General features: G+C 44.2%; 1 protein-coding gene across 1 annotated transcript in view; it reads left to right on the top strand.

The window, feature by feature from the left end:
* Positions 1-20,756, top strand: part of LOC112234600 (Krueppel-like factor 12) — a 139,611-nt gene that overhangs the window by 112,258 nt on the left and 6,597 nt on the right. Inside the window, exons 4-5 of the mRNA XM_024402806.2 lie at positions 42-177; positions 8,604-8,761. Of these exons, the coding sequence (XP_024258574.1) occupies positions 42-177; positions 8,604-8,761 (294 nt within the window). The remainder of the gene's footprint in view (positions 1-41; positions 178-8,603; positions 8,762-20,756) is intronic.

Below are 20,756 nucleotides of genomic sequence, written 5' to 3'. Positions count from 1 at the left end.
AGAATATGGGACTAACTCTTCTCTGTCTGTCTCCATGGCAGCATACACAGACCACAACAGCTTGTCGCCGCGGCACATCAAGAGTGACAGTGACGATGATGACCTGCCCAACGTCACCCTGGACAGTGTGATCGAGACCGGATCTACCGCTCTGTCTATAGCACGCGCCGTACAGGAGTAAGTACTAGTGTGTGTGTTGTGTGTTCTCTGTGTGTGCGCGTTTGTTTTGTGTGTCCTGTGTGTGTGCATTTGTGTGTGTGTGTGTGTGTTTAAGTATTATGTATCCTTCTGTATAGCCTTATACCACCCTATTAATGTTTCTAGTCCATCTGCGTATAATAAGATGAGTCAGGGCTTCCCCATCCATCCTAGCCCAGTCTTATAATCAGAATCAGGGTTTCAGTATGCTCTCCTCACCCCTAAACCTAGAAACCTCCAGACCCAGTACTCATACTTTAACCACCAGACTCAGCACATCCTACACACACACACACACACAAACAAACACACAAAAACAAACAAACAAACATTCCCTCACTTGGAATGCATCCCAAACAGAGTATGTGAGCGGAGTGGAGCTGGAGCGGAAAGAAGAGCAGGGTGTGCCTAATTTGAATGGAGCAAGGAGCGACATTCCCAAAGGCTGGATTGTCGGCCTTCTCCCTCACTCCAATTTTGCTCCAGTAGCGCTCACTACATGAGCTCAGGGCATGCCCAGACCAGCATGCATTTGTAGCCTAGGTGGGTAGATAGCTTGGTGTGTTATTGTAGCAAAGTATTTATAAACAAAACATCTGATCTCTTAAAAGTTTCATTCATTTTTGTTCTATTATCTTTTAGTCCATATTTGATTTTGGCCTAAATGATAATAGGCCTGGCATAGTCCCACTTTCAAGGAGCTTTTGTTTAGCATCCCCAGTGGCTCTGCAAGCGCAGAGAGGATGGCCTGCTCTCCTGGCACCATAGCATGAGCCTGAAGCAACAGACTAGTCAAACTTGTGTTTCTAAAAATGAATTCAAAGGCACTGTAGACTGAGCCTAATGAGGCATTTTTCATTTAATTTGTATTTAATTCTAAGTAAGTCACAGCCTGTACTTGCAATTTATGGAATATAATGATTTAATACAACAAAATGTTGTTTAAATGCTGAGAGCATTATGTCCCTACCATCCTATTTTGTGGCACTTGCAAATCCTTCACAATGTATTTCTTTGTAGGCCTTGAAATAATCCATATAATATAGCCTAAATAATTCATTTTCATTCCTTATTAGGCTCCCTGTCTGTCTCCTGACCTATTTAGTGTTTATATCCTGTTTAGTATGACATGTAGCCTAGTTCATTCAATAGATAGAGGATTCCTGATATCTCCAGGAGTGATAAGTATATATTTTTTTGTCTTTATCTGTTGTGGTCTAAAACTGTTTTTGCTGACACCTACTTTAAGTGCTGCTTGTCTTCCCAGTGGCCTACTTGGTGTGTGAACTGCTGACCGCTCATAGTTTGCAGATAGTTGTTAACACATCAACCAGGATCAAGGGGTAGGGCAATATGTGACTTGTTTTGGTAATCAGTGGCTGTATTGGGGTGGGGGGTGATTTTACCTCTCCTAGGCAATCAGCAATTAGTACAGAGGTGTGCTCGCTAGGTCTGCTAGGTAATTAGCAATTATTGTTAGTTCTTCAGTCTCCCCTGGTTTCTCAGCAGCAGCTATAAGCAGCGGTCATGTCAGTGGCGGTTTTGTCGCAAGATTAAGACTGTCGCTGAAACAAAGACGGTTCTGCCTGTCACACCTGCTCCCACTGGAGGTTATATTGTCGTCAAGGGCTTATATAGGAAGGGAGAGGAGGGCGTGTTTGAAAAGTTTTATAGCCCATGTCCCTTCACAGGGACGGGCCACTGATTGAGCAAAGCCCTTTCTTATGAAAACCCAAATCTCACATTTTAGAAGCTAAAATCACATTTCATCCCATCAAAAATAATTTCTTATTCAAACATTTAAATTGAACAACAATGCCATGTGAATCCGATAACTCGTGTAGAATTTCCACTGTAGAGTTTGTCATCTTATCATTGATGAGAATGTCTCAGATGACAACCGAACTGACATCATATTCATTAATTAACCTACCAGGTAAAACCCTAAATCCATAAACACGGGCACCCTCATAGATATCAACCTAACCAACCTGCCCTCCAAATACACCTCTGTTGTTTTCAACCAATATCTCAGCGATCACTGTCAAATGCTCCCAAAAACACTTCAGCTAATTTGTCCTGGGATATAAACATTGAGTTGTTATTTTACCTGAAATGCACAAGCTCCTCTACTCCGACAATTAATGCACACATAAAACGGCGAAACAAATCGTTTCTAGTCATCTCTCCTCCTTCCAGGCTTTTTCATTGTTTCACTTATATGGTGATCACATCTAAACTTTCATTGTTTTACCACAACTACCGGCAAAACAGTTCGTCTTTCAGTCACCCACGTGGGTACAACCAATGAGTAGATGGCACGTGGGTACCATGATTCTATAAACCAATGAGGAGATGGGAGAGTCAGGACTTTCAGCCCGATCGGTGTCAGAAATAGGAATAAGTTATATTTTAGCCCTTGGTGTCGCAGACGCTCATTGGCGAGCGCGAGCAGTGTGGGTGCAATAATTGAATAACATGGATTTCTAAATTTAATTTGCGACGCTCGAGCACGCGACGTGTCCGGTCTGGTCAGCATGTTAGATCACTCCAGACCTGACTGCCCTTGACCAGCACAAAAACATCCTGTGGCGTTCTGCATTAGCATTGAATAGCCCCCATGATATGCAACTTTTCCAGGAAGTTAGGATCCAATATACACAGGCAGTTAGGGAAGCAAAAGCTAGCTTTTTCAAACAGAAATTTGCATCCTGTAGCACAAATTCCCAAATGTTCTGGGACACTGTAAAGTCCATGGAGAATAAGAGCACCTCCTCCCAGCTGCCCACTGCACTGAGACTAGGAAACACTATCACCACCGATAAATCCACGATATTTGAGAATTTCATTGAGCATTTTTCTACAGCTGGCAATGCTTTCCACCTGGCTACCCCTACCCTGGAAAACAGCTCTGCACCCCCCACAACAACTTGCCTAAGCCTCCCCATTTCTCCTTCACCCAAAACCGAATGGCCGATGTTCTGAATGAGCTGCAAAATCTGGACCCCTACAAATCAGCCGGGCTAGACAACCTGGACCCTCTCTTTCTAAAATTATCTGCCCCAATTGTTGCAACCACTATTACTAGCCTATTCAACCTCTCTTTCGTATCGTCTGAGATCGCCAAAGATTGGAAAGCTGCCGCAGTCATCCCCGTTTTCGAAGGGGGAGACACTCTAGACCCAAACAGCTACAGACCTATATCTATCCTGCCTTTTTAAGGTCTTCGAAAGGCAAGTTAACAAACAGATCACCGACCATTTCGAATCCGACTCTACCTTCTCTACTATGCAATCTGGTTTCCAAACTGGTCATGGGTGCACCTTAGCCACGCTCAAGGTCCTAAGCGATATCATAACCGCCATCGATAAGAGACAATACTGTGCAGCTGTATTCATCGATCTGGCCAAGACTTTCGACTCTGCCAATCACTACATTCTTATCGGCAGACTCGACAGCCTTTGTTTCTCAAGTGACTGCCTCGCCTGGTTCACCATGTACTTCTCAGACAGAGTTCAGTGTGTCAAATCGGAGGTCCTGTTGTCTGGACCTCTAGCAGTCTCTATGGGGGTGCCACAGGGTTCAATTCTCGGGCCGACTCTTTACTCTGTATACATCAATGACGTCGCTCTTGCTGCTGGTGAGTCTCTGATCCACCTCTACGCAGATGGCAATATTCTGTATACTTCTGGCCCTTATTTGGACACTATGTTAATCTCTCTGGGGTAGGCGGGACGCTTGCGTCCCACATGGCCAATAACCAGGGAAAATGCAGAGCACCAAATTCAAATACATTTCTATAAAAATCTAACTTTCATTAAATTACACATGCAGGATAGCAAATTAAAGCTACACTCGTTGTGAATCCAGCCAACATGTCAGATTTCAAAAAGGCTTTTCAGCATAAGCACAACAGTAAACAATGAGAGTGGCATATTTCAACTCTGCAGGAGCGACACAAAACACAGAAATAAAATATAAATCATGCCTTACCTTTGACAAGCTTCTTTTGTTGGCACTCCTATATGTCCCATAAACATCACAAATGGACCTTTTGTTCGATTAATTCTGTCGATATATATCCAAAATGTCCATTTATTTGGCACGTTTTTATCCAGAAAAACACCGCTTCCAACTTACGCAACGTCGCTACAAAATATCTCAAAAGTAACCTGTCAACTTTGCCAAAACATTTCAAACTACTATTGTAATACAACTTTAGGAATTTCTAAATGTATATAATCGATCAACTTGAAGACGGGATGATCTGTGTTCAATACAGGAGCAAAACAAAAACATGTGTTTTTCTGGACACATGCCTCTATCAAAAGGTACACATGAAGTAACGTTCGTTCTGAGCTATGGTACTTCTTCATTACACAAAGGAAAAACCTCAACCAATTTATACAAACTGGTGACATCCAGTGGAAGCGGTAGGAACTACAGGAAAGTTGATTCGAATTCTGGATTCAACCATGAAAACTTACTGAAAGACAGTGACTTAAAAGAAAACCTGAATGGTTTGTCCTCTGGGTTTCGCCAGCTAAATAAGTTCTGTTATACCCACAGACATGATTTAAACAGTTTTAGAAACTTCAGAGTGTTTTCTATCCAATACTAATAATAATATGCCTATATTAGGATCTGGGACAGACTAGGAGGCAGTTCAGTTTGGGCACGCTATTTATCCAAACGTGAAAATGCTGCCCCCTACCCCAATCAGGTTAACTAACCTTCCAGACGAGCTTCAATGCCATACAACTCTCTTTCAGTGGCCTCCAACTGCTCTTAAATGCAAGTAAAACTAAATGCATGCTCTTCAACCGATCCCTGACTGCACCTGCCAGCCCGTCCAGCATCCCTGCTCTGGACGGTTCTGACTTAGAATATGTGGACAACTACAAATACCTAGGTGTCTGGTTAGATTGTAAACTCTCCTTCCAGACTCACATTAAGCATCTCCAATCCAAATTTAAATCTAGAATCGTCTTCCTATTTCACAACAAAGCATCCTTCACTCATGTTGCCAAACATACCCTCGTAAAACTGACTATCCTACCGATCCTTGACAACAAATTGGATGCAGTCTATCAGAGTGCCATGTGTTTTGTCACCAAAGCCCCATTTACTACCCACCACTGCGACCTGTATGCTCTCCTTGGCTGGCCCTTGCTTCATATTCGTCGCCAGACCCACTGGCTCCAGGTCATCTATAAGTCTTTGCCAGGTAAAGCCCTGCCTTATCTCAGCTCACTGGTCACCATAGCAGCACCCACCCGTAGCATGGGCTCCAGCAGGTATATTACACTGGTCACCCCCAAAGCCAACACCTCCTTTGGCCGCCTCTCCTTCCAGTTCTCTGCTGCCAATGACTGGAACGAACTGCAAAAATCACCGAAGCCGGAGACTCATATCTCCCTCTCAAACTTTAAGCACCAGCTGCCAGAGCAGCGCACAGATCACTACACCTGTACATTGCCCATCTGTAAATAGCCCATCCAACTACCTCACCGCCATACTGTTATTTATTTTTTGCACCTTTGCACCCCAGTATCTCTACTTGCACATTCATCTTCTGCACATCTATCACTCGTGTTTAATTGCTAAATTGTAATTATTTTGCCACTATGGCCTACTTATTGCCTTACCTCCCTTATCTTACCTCATTTGCACAAACTGTATATCGACTTTTCTATTGTGTTTTTGACTGTACGTTTGTTTATTCCATGTGTAACTCTGTGTTATTGTTTGTGTCGCACTGCTTAGTTTTATCTTGGCCAGGTCGCAGTTGTAAATGAGAACTTGTTCTCAACTGGCCTATCTGGTTAAATAAAGATGAAATAAAATACAATTAAAATAAAGGCAATGCTGTTTTCGAGTTTTGAAAATGTATCACATACTTGTGAAATTGCACCAAAGCGATTGAAAAAAAAATGTAATACCAGACTAAAAGTATCAGTAACAGTAATAATTGAAGGAAGTAGCAGCAGCAGTAGGCCTACGAAAGCCCCCACAAAATCTGTAATCTAAACAGAATTATGATCAACCTGAAATCATCCTTCGTCCTTTGTTTTAGAATATGTTTGATTCAGTGTCCTAAATGATATCATAATCATGGAATCACTTTGGGAAGAAGTCAGAAAGTGCACATCCTCCTCCTCTCTCCTGCTGGATGTCCCTGAGCTCAGTGTTTTCACTGTAAATCCTCAAATCCTTCTCTTCGCTTCTCTTCTTACCTCTCATCCCTAGATCACCATTCCCTTTCCCCACTCAGGTGTATTCTCTGAATGTGTTAGTTGCTGTCATTTTTGGAGTACAGTAGGCTTCTCAATTTTCCTTTAGGTAGTTCATATACACTGAGTATACCGAACATTAGGAATACCTTCCTAATATTGAGTTGCACCCCTCCCTTTTACCCTCAGAACAGCCTCAATTTGTTGGGGCATGGACTCCACAACGTGTCGAAAGCCATCCACAGGGATGCTGGCCCATGTTAACTTCAAAGCTTCCCACAGTTGTGTCAAGTTGGCTGGATGTCCTTTGGGTGGTGGACCATTATAGATACACATGGGAAACTTGATACAGCAGCGTTGCAGTTATTGACACAAACCAGTGCACCTGGCACCTACTACCATACCATGTTCAAAGGCACTTCAATATTTTGTCTTGCCCATTCACCCACCCTACATCCACAATCCATGTCTCAATTGTCTCAGGGCTTAAAAATAATTATGTAACCTGTCTCCACCCCTTCATCTACACTGATTGAAATTGATTCACCCGGTCAGTCTATGTCATGGAAAAAGCAGGCATTCTTAATGTTTAGTATACTCAGTGTACTTCATTTTGAGTGGGCTGAGTATGTGCTGACTATGTTTATGTACTGTACAGTTTATATATTGTACAGTATGTTTGCCAATAGTCTGAACCTTAATTGTGTCAATAGTTGTGCTGTTGTTTGCTACACTGAGTCTCCTCTTTGCTCAGAAGAAGTGTACATTTGGGGGAGAAAGAAAGAGGGGGGGAACTAAAGTGAGAAATAGAGAGAGTGGAAGTTAGTTTGAGCTTCTGTGGCTGAGAGAGTGAGAAAGAAGGGTGCAGAGAGAGCAAGGGACAGAAAGAGAGAGAGAGAGAGAGAGAGAGAGAGAGAGGGAGAAATAGAGAGAGAGACAGAGGAGAGCTGGAGTTCAGTCTCATATCTGACCCATGAGCTCATTTCCTGTTCAGCCCCACGGCCCCAGCATGGCAGCTAGCCAAGAGCAACAGGTGATCCTTGTGTGTGTGTGTGTGTGTGTGTGTGTGTGTGTGTGTGTGTGTGTGTGTGTGTATGTGTGCGTGTGCGAGCTTGTGGGTGGATCAGCGAGACAGGAAGTGGGAGGCGGGTGGTTGAGACAGTTCACCGGAGGGCCTCTCTGGCCAAGCCTCCTCGCTCCTCCACCACCCAAAAACACATACCCCGGTCCCCAGCAGCCATAACTGCTGCTCCCCTCTCTCCTCCCCTCTCTCTTCTGTCCGCTTCTCATTTCCAACCTCGAAAGAGCACTGTTATGCACCCCTGCAGAAAAAAAACAGATAACACTGTGACTGCTCTTCTTGTTCCTTTTCTCCTTCCTCTTCCTAGCCCCCAAATAGAGTTTGGCTGCTCCTCGTTCTCTTCTATCCCCCCCCCCAGTGTACTACTAATTTGAAACGAAATGTCATGACCAGTTATATTGATACAATATAAACAACTCAACAGAAATAATGTTCATTGAACTGCATGGAAAAAATAGATATGCCATTGTCTTTTGATGATTGATAAATCAATGGGAATGGTAAAAATAACAGTCTTACCTCATACAGTTTACTGTGCCTTGTAGTGGTTTCTACCAAGGTGCTAGAGCACCATCTAAAGGCCATTGAAATTCTTTCACAATATCTCAGATTGAACATGTCATAAAATGTGAAATTTGATCTTGAATCTATTTCCTTGAATTTCTAGTGAAGAACATGGAGCTTGGGTGATGTTGAAATATGTTATACGTTACATAATTACATGACATAAAAGTACAATGCTATTGTAGTGTAAGTGTACATGACAAAGCCGACAAGAGAAAGAAGAGCTTGAAGGGAAAAATCAAAATATTATTTTAGTGATTTTCATACTTCAAAATATGTTTGAGTCCACATTGTCCACCAAATGTTGAGTATAGACTCCTTTTTGTATTATAAGGAATCCTAATGTACATGAATGACACCATTGATGGAATCACAATAGGCAATGCATACACAGCCTCATGTTGGGTTTTGCCCATTAAGAATGGATCATACAGTTATTGATATCAAACTAATAATATAAATGAAAGATGCTGAAAATGCTAAGTGTGCTAAATTGTAATGAGCCACCTCTTCCTCTCCTGTTGCAGTTCCATGTCACCATTCAGTATTGAGAGCATACGGCGCCCCCAGAGGTCAGAGTCGCCAGACTCCAAGAAGAGACGCATCCACAGGTGTGACTTTGAGGGCTGCAATAAGGTCTACACCAAGAGCTCCCATCTAAAAGCACACCGGAGGACGCACACAGGTCAGTGTGTGTGTGTGTGTGGCTTCACCAACTCATTACAGTTGTCTTCATCATTTAAAGTATATGTCTCACTATCTTCCTGAATCAAATTATTTCCCTCGCTCTAATAAGCATGGAAAGTGAATACACGTGTAAGGTTTTTCACAAGCAACAAGATCTCACAGTCTGACTGCAGTAATCGACATTTGTCGATAAAGTTTGAATTTGACCGTTAAATGTAGGCATTAGTTCTGAACAGTTAATTAAGGTAGGGATAAGGTTTGGTATAGGGTTAAAACAAAAATATAAAAAATGTTATTGACATGGCAGCACAAACTCTATTCACACACTTACACTGTTACTCTCGCGCACACACACACATTCATACACACACACGTTGACCCCACACATACATACACAAACCATCACACATGCACGAATACATTTAACTATACACGATGCTGCTACCTATTGTTATTCTATAATTTCACCAAAAAAAATCTTAACTTGGTTAAATAACTGAAGCATAGATTGGTAACATTTTTACTAATTTGGCACACAGAAACTAGATGCCATGAGTAACTTGGTCAAAAAGAATTGCACAGATTGTCCTAGAAGACTTAATTAAGTGAGACTGCTCTTATAAGAAGTCTTACTTAAACCCTCATATTTGTCGCCCCGTTTGACCTAGAGACTCTTTCCTAATGATGAACAAATTTGCCTCAAGGACCCATAAATCGGTCATGATAGATCTTCCATAATTTTGGAAATTTTGGAAAAGCTTTGAAAAACGTCTTTTGACATTTTCAATCATAGTCTGCTACTGGAAAAAACGTGTTCTGGCTTAATGCCCCTGATATATTGTGGATAAAGAGAATACAGAGGGTATTATTTATCCTCTTGCAATGAGCAATCCCGTATCCGGGAGCGTAATCATAGCCTCAAATGCATTAGCATAACGCAGCGGACATAAATACCCCTAGAAACTTTTCCTATTCATGAAAATCGCAAATGAAATGAAATAAATATATTCAAACACAAGCTTAGCCTTTTGTTAACAACACTGTCATCTCAGATATGAATATATATAAAATATGCGTTACAGCCAATGCTAGACAAGTAAGTTTATCATGGCATAATGCTATGCTAGGCTCTGCTGGCAGCAGGCAACATTTTCACAAAAATAAGAAAAGCAACCAAATTAAATAATTTACCTTTGAAGAACTTCAGGTGCTTTCACTCAGGAGACTCCCAGTTAGATAGCAAATGTTCCTTTTTTCCAAAAAGATTATTTTTGTAGGCGAAATAGCTCCCGTTTCTTCATCATGCTTGGCTGAGAAATCGACCGGAAAATGCTACAACTATAACGCCAAACTTTTTTCAAAATTTGCTCCATAATATCGACAGAAACACGGCAAACGTTGTTTAGGATCCATCCTCAAGGTGTTTTTACCATATATATATTCGATAATATATCCGTCGAGGCAATTGGTTGCTCATAAGAAGCGATTGGAAAAATGGCTACCTCAGTAAGATTTTTTGCAGGAGACACCATGTGACCACACTATATATGGTCCCTTACAGCCATTCTTCAATGGAAATGCCTAAAAAGACGTCACAATGTTGTAGACACCTTGGGGAATACGTGGAAAACGTAAGCTCATTCGTAGCTAATTCACAGTCATATAAGGAGTCATTGGCATGAGGCGGTTTTAAAAAATGTGGCACTTCCTGGTTGGATTTTTATCTGGGTTTTGCCTGTAACATCCGTTCTGTGGCACTCACAGACAATATCTTTGCAGTTTTGGAAACGTCAGAGTGTTTTCTTTCCAAATCTGTCAATTATATGCATAGTCGAGCATCTTTTCGTGACAAAATATCTTGTTTAAAACGGGAACGTTTTTCATCCAAAATGTTTAATAGCGCCACCTAGTCGCAAGAAGTTAATGGAAGCTTCTTTAACGTAATCCAGGTGTAATCAGAATTTCCCCAGGGCAGCTGTCTAGGCCTCTTACTTTTTCAAATCTATTCTATAATGGGGTGCTACATTGAAAGTCAGTATATATAAAAAATATTTAAATAAATAAAAAGAGTTCTTAACAGGGCGTGTTTTTTTTTTACCCTCGCAGGTGTCGCGTCCAAAATGAGTTCCTGTCAGGCCCATACAACCTGCCACTGGGTAAAGCCAGTGTGTCTATGTATGCAGATGACTCAACACTATACATGTAATCTTCTACAGCGAGAGAAATCACTGCAACACTTAAACGTATTAAGGCTAGGGGGCACTATTTTCACGTCCGGATGAAAAGTGTGCCCAAAGTAAACTGCCTGCTACATATAATTGATAGATTTGGATAGAAAACACTCTAAAGTTTCAAAAACTGTTCAAATGATGTCTGTGAGTATAACTTCTTGAGTGTAGGGGGCAGTATTTTTGTTTTTTAACGGGATGGGTGCATCAAGAAAATAACAGAACTTATTTAGCAGGCGAAACCCTGAGAACAAACCATCCAGGAAAATGTTTTTTGAGGTCACTCTCTTTTCAATGGTCTTTCTATGTGGATCTAGATTTCTAAGGCACTTGCATGCAGTTCCTATCACTTCCACTAGATGTCAACAGTCTTTAGAAATTGGTTGATATTTTTCCTTTGAGAAATGAAGAAGTAGCCATTTCCTATCTGGGTGGATAGCCAAGTGTACTGTTGTGGTTGGGGCAAACAACCTGAAAGCTCGCTCCACTTTGTTTTTGTTCGGTATTATTCAGTCTTAAATTTATCGATTATTTACGCTTAAAAATACCTAAAGTTGGATTAGGAAAGTTGTTTGAAATGTTTGGGTCAAGTTTACAGGTAACTTACTAGATACTTTGTAGTCATGTTGCGCGAGTTGGAACCGGTGTGTTTTTGGAATCAAAACCAGCAAATAAATTGACATTTTGGGGATATAACGATAGAACTTATCAAACAAAAGGACCATTTGTGATGTTTAATGGACATATTGGAGTGCCATCAGAAGAAGCTCTTCAAAGGTAAGGCATGAATTATATCATTATTGCTGACTTTTGTGTCGCGCCTGGTGGTTTCAATTATGATTTTCATGTGTTTGATGGGGTGATGTCCTCAGATAAAAGCCTGGTCTGCTTTTGCCGTAACGCCTTTTTGAAATCTGTTCATATTTAAACCAATATGTAACACTTGAATGATTTATGAATTATTATTATGAATATTTTGCTTTTGAATTTGGCGCGCTGCTATTTCACTTTTTTTGTCAAATCAATCCCGTTAACGGGATTGGCGCAAAGGGATCACTAAGAAGTTTTAACAAAGAGCTGCAGTCAGTTTCAGAATAGGTGGCAATAAATACATTTGTCCTAAATATTTCTAAAACTAAACGCATTGTATTTGGGACAAATCATCCACTAAACCAGTAATGTAAACAATGGGAGTCCAGAAGCAGGTGGTAAGTTTAATACAACAAAGAACGATACAACCTAGGAGTAACGTCTTGACATGAAACACATGAACAATACTGCCTGGGGAATGATGCTAAGGGAGTGCCAGATAAAAGGGAATTAATGAGTGAGGTAATGGAGTGCAGGTGTGCCTCATGATGAAGCGCAGGTGCGCAAAATAATTGATGATGGTTGCCAGGACCGGTGGTTAGTAAACCGTCGAACACCGAAACAAACATCTCATCTCTCATCTGGTAAGAAGAAGGGCGGGGGTGTATGCCTTTGAATTAACGAGTCGTGGTGTGATCAAAACAACATACAGGAACTCAAGTCCTTTTGTTCACCTGACCTAGAATTCCTCACAATCAAATGTTGACCGCATTATCTACCAAGAGAATTCTCTTAGATTATAATCACAGCCATGTATATCCTCCCCAAGCAGACACCCCGACAGCCCTGAAATAACTTCATTGGACTCTATGTAACCTGGAAACCACATATCCTGGGGCTGCATTTATTGTAGCTGGGGATTTTAACAAGGCTAATCTGAAAACCTCTACATTTTATCAGCATATCGAATGCAAACTTCCATGATGCATACAAAGCCCTCCCTGTTAAGGTTTTCTTCCGTTGAAAGAGAGTCGGACCAAAATGCAGCGTGGTAAGTTAGATACATATTTAATGATGAAGAAAAAACGAACAAAACAAAACAACAAACGTAACGTGAAAACCTAAACAGTCTATCTTGTGCTAACACACACAGAGACATGAACAATCACCCACAAACACACAGTGAAACCCGGACTACCTAAATATGGTTCCCAATCAGAGACAACGAGAATCACCTGACTCTGATTGAGAACCGCCTCAGGCAGCCATAGACTCTCCTAAACAACCCTACTAAGCCACAATCCCAAAACCTACGAAAAACCCCTATACATAAACACAACACAAAATAAACCCATGTCACACCCTGGCCTGACCAAATAAATAAGAAAAACACAAAATACTAAGACCAGGGCGTGACAGAACCCCCCAAGGTGTGGACTCCCGGCCGCACACTAAAACCCATAGGGGAGGGTCCGGGTGGGCGTCTGTCCACGGTGGCGGCTCCGGCTCGGGGACGTGGACCCCACTCCAACCAAGTCTTAGTCCCCCTGTAACGCGTCCTTTGATTGGCGACCCTCGCCGCCGACCTTGGCCTAATAACCCTCACCAAGGACCCCACTGGACTGAGGGGTAGCTCGGGACTGAGGTGGAAGCTCGGGACTGAGGGGAAGCTCAGGACTGAAGGGAAGCTCGGGACTGAGGGGTAGCTCGGGACTGAGGGGTAGCTTGGGACTGAGTGGTAGCTCAGCACTGAGGGGAAGCTCAGCATTGGGGGAAGCTCAGCATTGGGGGAAGCTCAGGACTGAGTGGTAGCTCAGCACTGAGGGGAAGCTCAGCATTGGGGGAAGCTCAGCACTGAGGGGAAGCTCAGCACTGAGGGGAAGCTCAGCACTGAGTGGAAGCCCAGTATTGAGAGGAAACTCAGGCAGGTAGTAGGCTCTGGCAGATCCTGGCTAACTGGCGGATCCTGGCTGACTGGCGGTTCTGGAGGATCATGGCTGACTGGCAGATCCTGGCTGACTGGCGGATCTGGAAGATCCTGGCTGACTGGTGGATCCTGGCTGACTGGCGGATCTGGAAGATCATGGCTGACTGGCGGATCCTGGCTGAATGGTGGATCCTGGCTGAATGGCGGATCTGGAAGATCCTAGCTGACTGGTGGATCCTGGCTGACTGGCGGATCTGGAAGATCCTGGCTGACTGGTGGATCCTGGCTGACTGGCGGATCTGGAAGATCATGGCTGATTGGCGGCTCTAGCTGCTCCATGCAGACAGGCAGCTCTGGCTGCTCCATGCAGACTGACATCTCTGTCTGCTCCATGCAGACTGACAGCTCTGGCTGCTCCATGCAGACTGGCAGCTCTGGCTGTTCCATGCAGACTGGCAGCTCTGGCTGCTCCATGCTGACTGGCAGCTCTGGCTGCTCCATGCAGACTGGCAGCTCTGGCTGCTCCATGCAGACTGGCAGCTCTGGCTGCTTCATGCAGACTGGCAGCTCTGGCTGCTTCATGCAGACTGGCAGCTCTGGCTGCTCCATGCAGACTGGCAGCTCTGGCTGCTCCATGCAGACTGGCAGCTCTGGCTGCTCCATGCAGACTGGCAGCTCTGTCTGCTCCATGCAGACTGGCAGCTCTGGCTGCTCCATGCAGACTGGCATCCCTGGCTGCACCATGCAGACTGACAGCTCTGGCTGCTCCATGCAGACTGACAGCTCTGGCTGCTCCATGCAGACTGGCAGCTCTGGCTGCTCCATGCAGGCTGGCAGCTCAGGCTGCTCCATGCAGGCTGGCAGCTCAGGCTGCTCCATGCAGACTGGCAGCTCTGGCTGCTCCATGCAGACTGGCAGCTCTGGCTGCTCCATGCAGACTGGCAGCTCTGGCTGCTCCATGCAGACTGGCAGCTCTGGCTGCTCCATGCAGACTGGCAGCTCTGGCTGCTCCATGCAGGCTGGCAGCTCAGGCTGCTCCATGCAGGCTGGCAGCTCAGGCTGCTCCATGCAGGCTGGCAGCTCAGGCTGCTCCATGCAGGCTGGCAGCTCAGGCTGCTCCATGCAGGCTGGCAGCTCTGGCTGCGCTGAACAGGCAGGAGACTCCAGCAGCGCTGTAGAGGAGGAAGGCTCTGGCAGCGCTGAACATGCGGGAGACTCCGGCAGCGCAGGAGAGGAGGAAGGCTCTGGCTGCGCTAAACAGGCGGGAGATTCAGCAGCCCTGTAGAGGAGGAAGGCTCTGGCTGCGCTGAACAGGCGGGAGACTCCGACAGTGCAGGAGAGGAGGAAAGCTCTGGCTGCGCTGAACAGGCAGGAGACTCCAGCAGCGCTGTAGAGGAGGAAGGCTCTGGCTGCGCCGAACAGGCAGGAGACTCCAGCAGCGCTGTAGAGGAGGAAGGCTCTGGCTGCGCCAAACAGGCGGAAGACTCCGGCAGCGCAGGAGAGGAGGAAAGCTCTGGCTGCGCTGAACAGGCGGGAGGCTCCGGCAGCGCTAAACAGGCGGGAGACTCCAGCAGCGCTGTAGAGGAGAAAGGCTCTGGCTGCGCTGAACAGGCGGGAGACTCCGGCAGCGCTGGAGAGGAGGAAGGCTCTGATAGCGCTAGACAGGCGGGAGACTCCGACAGCGCTGGAGAGAAGGAAGGCTCTGACAGCGCTGAACAGGCGAGGCGCACTGAAGGACTGGTGCGTGGTGCTGGCACTGGTGGTACTGAACCGAGGACACGCACAGGAAGCCTGGTGCGGGGAGCTGCCACCGGAGAACTGGTGTGTGAAGGTGGCACAGGATGGACGGGACCGTGAAGGTGTACTGGAGAGCCTGAGAGCAGGACTGGCACAGGACGTGCAAGGCTAGGTAGGTACACAGGAGGCCTAGTGCGTGAGGCTGGCACACTCTTCACCAGCCGACTAACACGCACCTCAGGACGAGTATGGAGCGCTGACCCAGGTGCCATCAAACCCCGACACACTCCGTCGGACGAATATCATACCTAAAGCACCAAACTAGCAACTCCCTCATAACTCTCTCCTCCACTTTCCCCATTAACTCCTTCACAGTCTCTGCTTCACTCACCTCCAACACCGGCTCTGGTTCTGGTCTCCTCCTTGGCTCCTCACGATAAACAGGGGGAGTTGGCTCAGGTCTGAACCCTGACTCTGCCGCACTGTCCCTGAGCCCCCCAATAAATTTTTGGGGCTGACTCTCGGGCTCCCTTCTGCGCTGCCGTGCTTTTTTCTTCGACTCCATTCTCCTGTAGCCCTCTTCGCACTGCTCCAGCGAATCCCAGGCGGGCTCCGGCACTCTCTCTGGGTCGACCGCCCACCTGTCTATTTCCTCTCAAGTCGTATACTCTATACTCTTGCTGTCCATAACGTCCTCCCATGTCCATTCCTCTTTTCACTGCTGTTGCTGTCGCTGCCTGTCACCACGCTGCTTGGTCCAGTTGTGGTGGGTGATTCTGTTAAGGTTTTCTTCCGTTGAAAGAGAGTCGGACCAAAATGCAGCGTGGTAAGTTAGATACATATTTAATGATGAAGAAAAAACGAACAAAACAAAACAACAAACGTAACGTGAAAACCTAAACAGTCTATCTTGTGCTAACACACACAGAGACATGAACAATCACCCACAAACACACAGTGAAACCCGGACTACCTAAATATGGTTCCCAATCAGAGACAACGAGAATCACCTGACTCTGATTGAGAACCGCCTCAGGCAGCCATAGACTCTCCTAAACAACCCTACTAAGCCACAATCCCAAAACCTACGAAAAACCCCTATACATAAACACAACACAAAATAAACCCATGTCACACCCTGGCCTGACCAAATAAATAAGAAAAACACAAAATACTAAGACCAGGGCGTGACACTCCCATGCCCTCCTTTCTGCAAATCTGACCACGACTCTATTTTGTTGCTCCCAGCCTATAGACAGAAACTTAAACAGGAAAAGCACATGCTCAGGTCTGTTCAGCGCTGGTCCGACCAATCTGATTGCTTCGATCAAATGAACTGGGATATGTTCGGGATAGCCTCAACACTGATGTACGTATCTGCTGATTTGGCGAGCAAATTTATTAGCAAGTGCATCAGTGATGTTGTACCCACGGTGCCTAGTAAACCTTCCCCAACCAGAAACCTTGGTTTGATGGCAGCATTTGCGCAAAACTGAAAGCGTGAACCACTGCCTTTAATCATGGCAAGGTGACCGGAAACATGACCGAATACAAACAGTGTAGCTATTCCCTCCGCAAGGCAATCAAACAAGATAAGCGTCAGTATAGAGACAAAGTAGAGTCGCAATTCAACAGCACAGACATGAGACGTATGTGACAGGGTGTACAGTCAATCATGGATTACAAAAAGAAACCAGCCCTGTCGGTGTCCGTACCATGCAATAATCTAAAACGGCGCTAACACGTAAATATATTTCTCCGCCATGTTGGAGTCAACAGAAATACGAAATCACATCATAAATATTCCCTTACCTTTGATGATCTTTCATGAGAATACAGTGCAAGGAGTCCTAGTTCCACAATAAATTGTTGTTTTGTTCCATAACGTTCATTACTAGTGTCCAATTAGCTGCATTTGCTACCACTTTCAGCTCACGTACCCAAAAGCTGACTCTGGTCCAGGCGAACTCGGACGAAAACTTCAAAAAGATATATTCCAGGTTGAATAAACTGTTCAAGCTAAGTAGAGAATCAATCTTCAAGATGTTATTTTCATATACATCCAATAACGTTCCAACCGGAGCATTCGTTTTTGTCTGCAGTCAAATGGAACGCAGGTGATATCAACAGACAATTGCGCAATCAGGAAATGGCATTCTGCCAGGACAGTGACTCATTCCTCTCCCATTCGGTCAAAATTCACACTAGGATGTTCATTCCACGTTCTACTGAATGCTGACATCTAGTGGAAGGCGTAGCAAGTGCTAACAGATCCGTATCTTTTTTGGAAGTGAATACGCGATGACTTAAAATTAGACACGCCTTCAGAATTTCCACTTCCTGTTTGGAAGATTGCCTGCCCTATGAGTTCTGTTATACTCACAGACATAATTCAAACAGTTTTAGAAACTTCAGAGTGTTTTCCATCCAATAGTAATACTATTATGCATATATTAGCAATCTAGGACAGAGTAGGATGCAGTTCACTATGGGCACGCAATTCATCCAAAGTGAGATTGCTGCCCCCTATTCCTAACAGGTTTTAATTATGCTACTTTATGCTACTTTATTTAATGTTTACATACCCTACATTACTCATCTCATATGTTTATACTGTACTCTATTCCATCTACTGCATCTTGCCTATGCCGTTCGGCCATCGTTCATCCATTTATTTATATGTACATATTCTTATTCATTCCTGTGTATAAGATATTTCAGCACGGTCGGAATCAGAAGCACAAGCATTTCACTAAACTCTGATTAACATCTGCTAACCATGTGTATGTGACCCATACAATTTGATTTGATCTGATGGGAGGAATGGGAGTAAACATGGCGGCCCCGAGGATGAGGAGCAGGACTGTCCGGGCGAAGATGGAAATCATGATGATGTTGGGATCCTGAATGTCCACCACCGGAACCCAACACCGCTCCCCAACATCAGGTCCGTATCCCTCCCAGTCCACCAGGTACTGGAGCCAACCCCCATGACATCGAGAGTCCAGTAGGGATCTGACGATATAGGTGGGATGTCCTTTCGACGTCCAGGGGTGCGGATCGGTGTTGTGGGGGACAGCATCAGCCAGGGGACAAGGACCCACCGGCCTGAAAAAGGAGACATGAAAAGATGAGATGTGGTAGTCACTGGGAAGCTGTAACCTATATGTCACCTCGTTGACCCTCTGGTGAACCATGAACGGCCCTACAAACCGGAGGCTCAGCTTCTTGCAAGGCAGGCGGAGTTAGAGTTTCCTGGTAGAGAGACAGATATGATCCCCAGGATGGAAAACGGGTGGCAGTCTGCGTCCTCCTTCTGACTGTGGATGGTGCGCTGGAGTGGCTCCACAATTCTTCTCCGTGCCTAAACCACTCATCCACCGCAGGAGCTTCGGTCTGGCACAGCCATGGCCGGCTGAAAACCCAGAACACATTGGAAGGGAGTCAGCCCTGTCAAGGAGTGATGTAATGAATTCTGGGAGTGCTCCGCCCATGGAAGGAATCGGGCACACTCTCCCTGATGAAACTGGCACTACTCTGCCTTGACAAACAGTTAGTTAGCCAGGAGGTATTCCAGGACTACTCGGACATGAGCGATGTGATCCTCCAAGGTAGCCTAGTAGACCAGGATGTCATCGATATACACGACCACCTGGCATCCAAGCATGTCCTTATTTTGGAGCTAGTGTACATATACATATATATATATGTTTTATACATGTTGAAATTTCATGATATGATTGCATTTTAGAACCATTTTATTGATCCTAAAGAAATTATCCACACAAACATGGCACCGTTCAATGCAAAACAAATTCGGCCATCGTTTCAAAACATGCTCCAAACGTTCAAAAGCTAAGCTATCCACATTACCGGAGCTTATATTGTTTCTATTTCTACGGCAGATTCACTGCCACAATTTAGATGATGCATTGATATATATATATATACTGTAGCTAGCTAGCATGCTGAAATGATAACAGAGAGAACAAAAATATAGCTATTTGATTATGTCCGTGTGCATGTCCAAAATTGAATGACGCCTGGAATCAAATAAAATAATCAAACAGCAAGAATCAGACAAATGTCAACCCTCAACATGTCAACAACTTGTATAGAAACGGTTTAGCTGAGACTCATTTCTTGACAGGTAGGCTGGTAGTCTTTTTCTGAAATAATTATTTTCACCTGACTTAAATTATGACTATCTTAACTGAAAGGGTGCATACATAACTTTCATTAGCTAGCTAAAGTTAGCATACTAGCAAGTTACACTGACAGCTGTCCGTCAGTTCCCTATTTATTGTTGTTTCTCTGCTGCATGTGAAAATCACCACAACGTTCCCACCCCCAATTCCTGAATATGTATTAGCAGCCTGTGTCAGTCCTCGAAATGGGACCTAAACGAGAATTTCCGAATTACTCAAAATAGGTGCGGCAACTTCCTCTGAGGTGGGAAGTTGTCCAGTGATTTTTTTCAATACATTTTGGAAGTTTGCATCTACGGTGAGTTTCCGTCAATGATGTATACAAACCTTGGATTGCTGATGCAATGTATAGGCCATTGAGAGGCTTTGAAGCAACTGGTCGACCACATTTGCCTCTCCCTAGTAAGACAAGTAATCCATAGGAATTAATGGAATTCTACAGTATTTTAATGAAATGTTTCAAGGACAGCGTTATATGTATTTAAGCATATTTTTGCATTAGTACAAAAAATATATAATTTAAGGAAAATGCTGTAATTTACTATTTGTATGTTTAGCTAACATAGTATAATTTAAAAGTATGCATTAAGGTGTTTGTAATAGAATAAATGTGTCAAAACCTAGACATTCAAAATCTAGACATTCAAAAATCTAGACTTTCAAAAATGCATTTCTATAGCTTCCAAATCTGTTTCTACAATGGAGGAGAAGTAACAAGATGGCTGTGCGGTGGCTTCATCCAGATTTTATACACATCACTGAATTACATTGAACTGTCTTGTGTTGATAAAAACAGCTGGAAGTAAATGAGGTCACACTTAAAAAAAATTACTAGAAGAATAAGTGGTTGAAGTTTTTCCATTATCAGTTTAGAAAAATTGTGCGACAGCCTATATGCCTTTGCTCCTACCATGTACCAGGGAGGTAGCCCCCAGAAGCCAGCATGGATAGAATGCAAGTATTTACTTATATTTGACATATTCTAAACATTTTCACATGTCAGTGTATCACCATGCTCCTTTTTGTGGTGAAACTTGCACTCCTGTATATCTGAAATAATTGGATGGTGAAAAGGTCATCAAG

This window comes from Oncorhynchus tshawytscha, linkage group LG03, assembly GCF_018296145.1.
Source record: "Oncorhynchus tshawytscha isolate Ot180627B linkage group LG03, Otsh_v2.0, whole genome shotgun sequence".
Taxonomy (NCBI): domain Eukaryota; kingdom Metazoa; phylum Chordata; class Actinopteri; order Salmoniformes; family Salmonidae; genus Oncorhynchus; species Oncorhynchus tshawytscha.
Note: the sequence above shows the minus strand (reverse complement) of the source record. Positions and strands in the feature narration are given on the sequence as shown.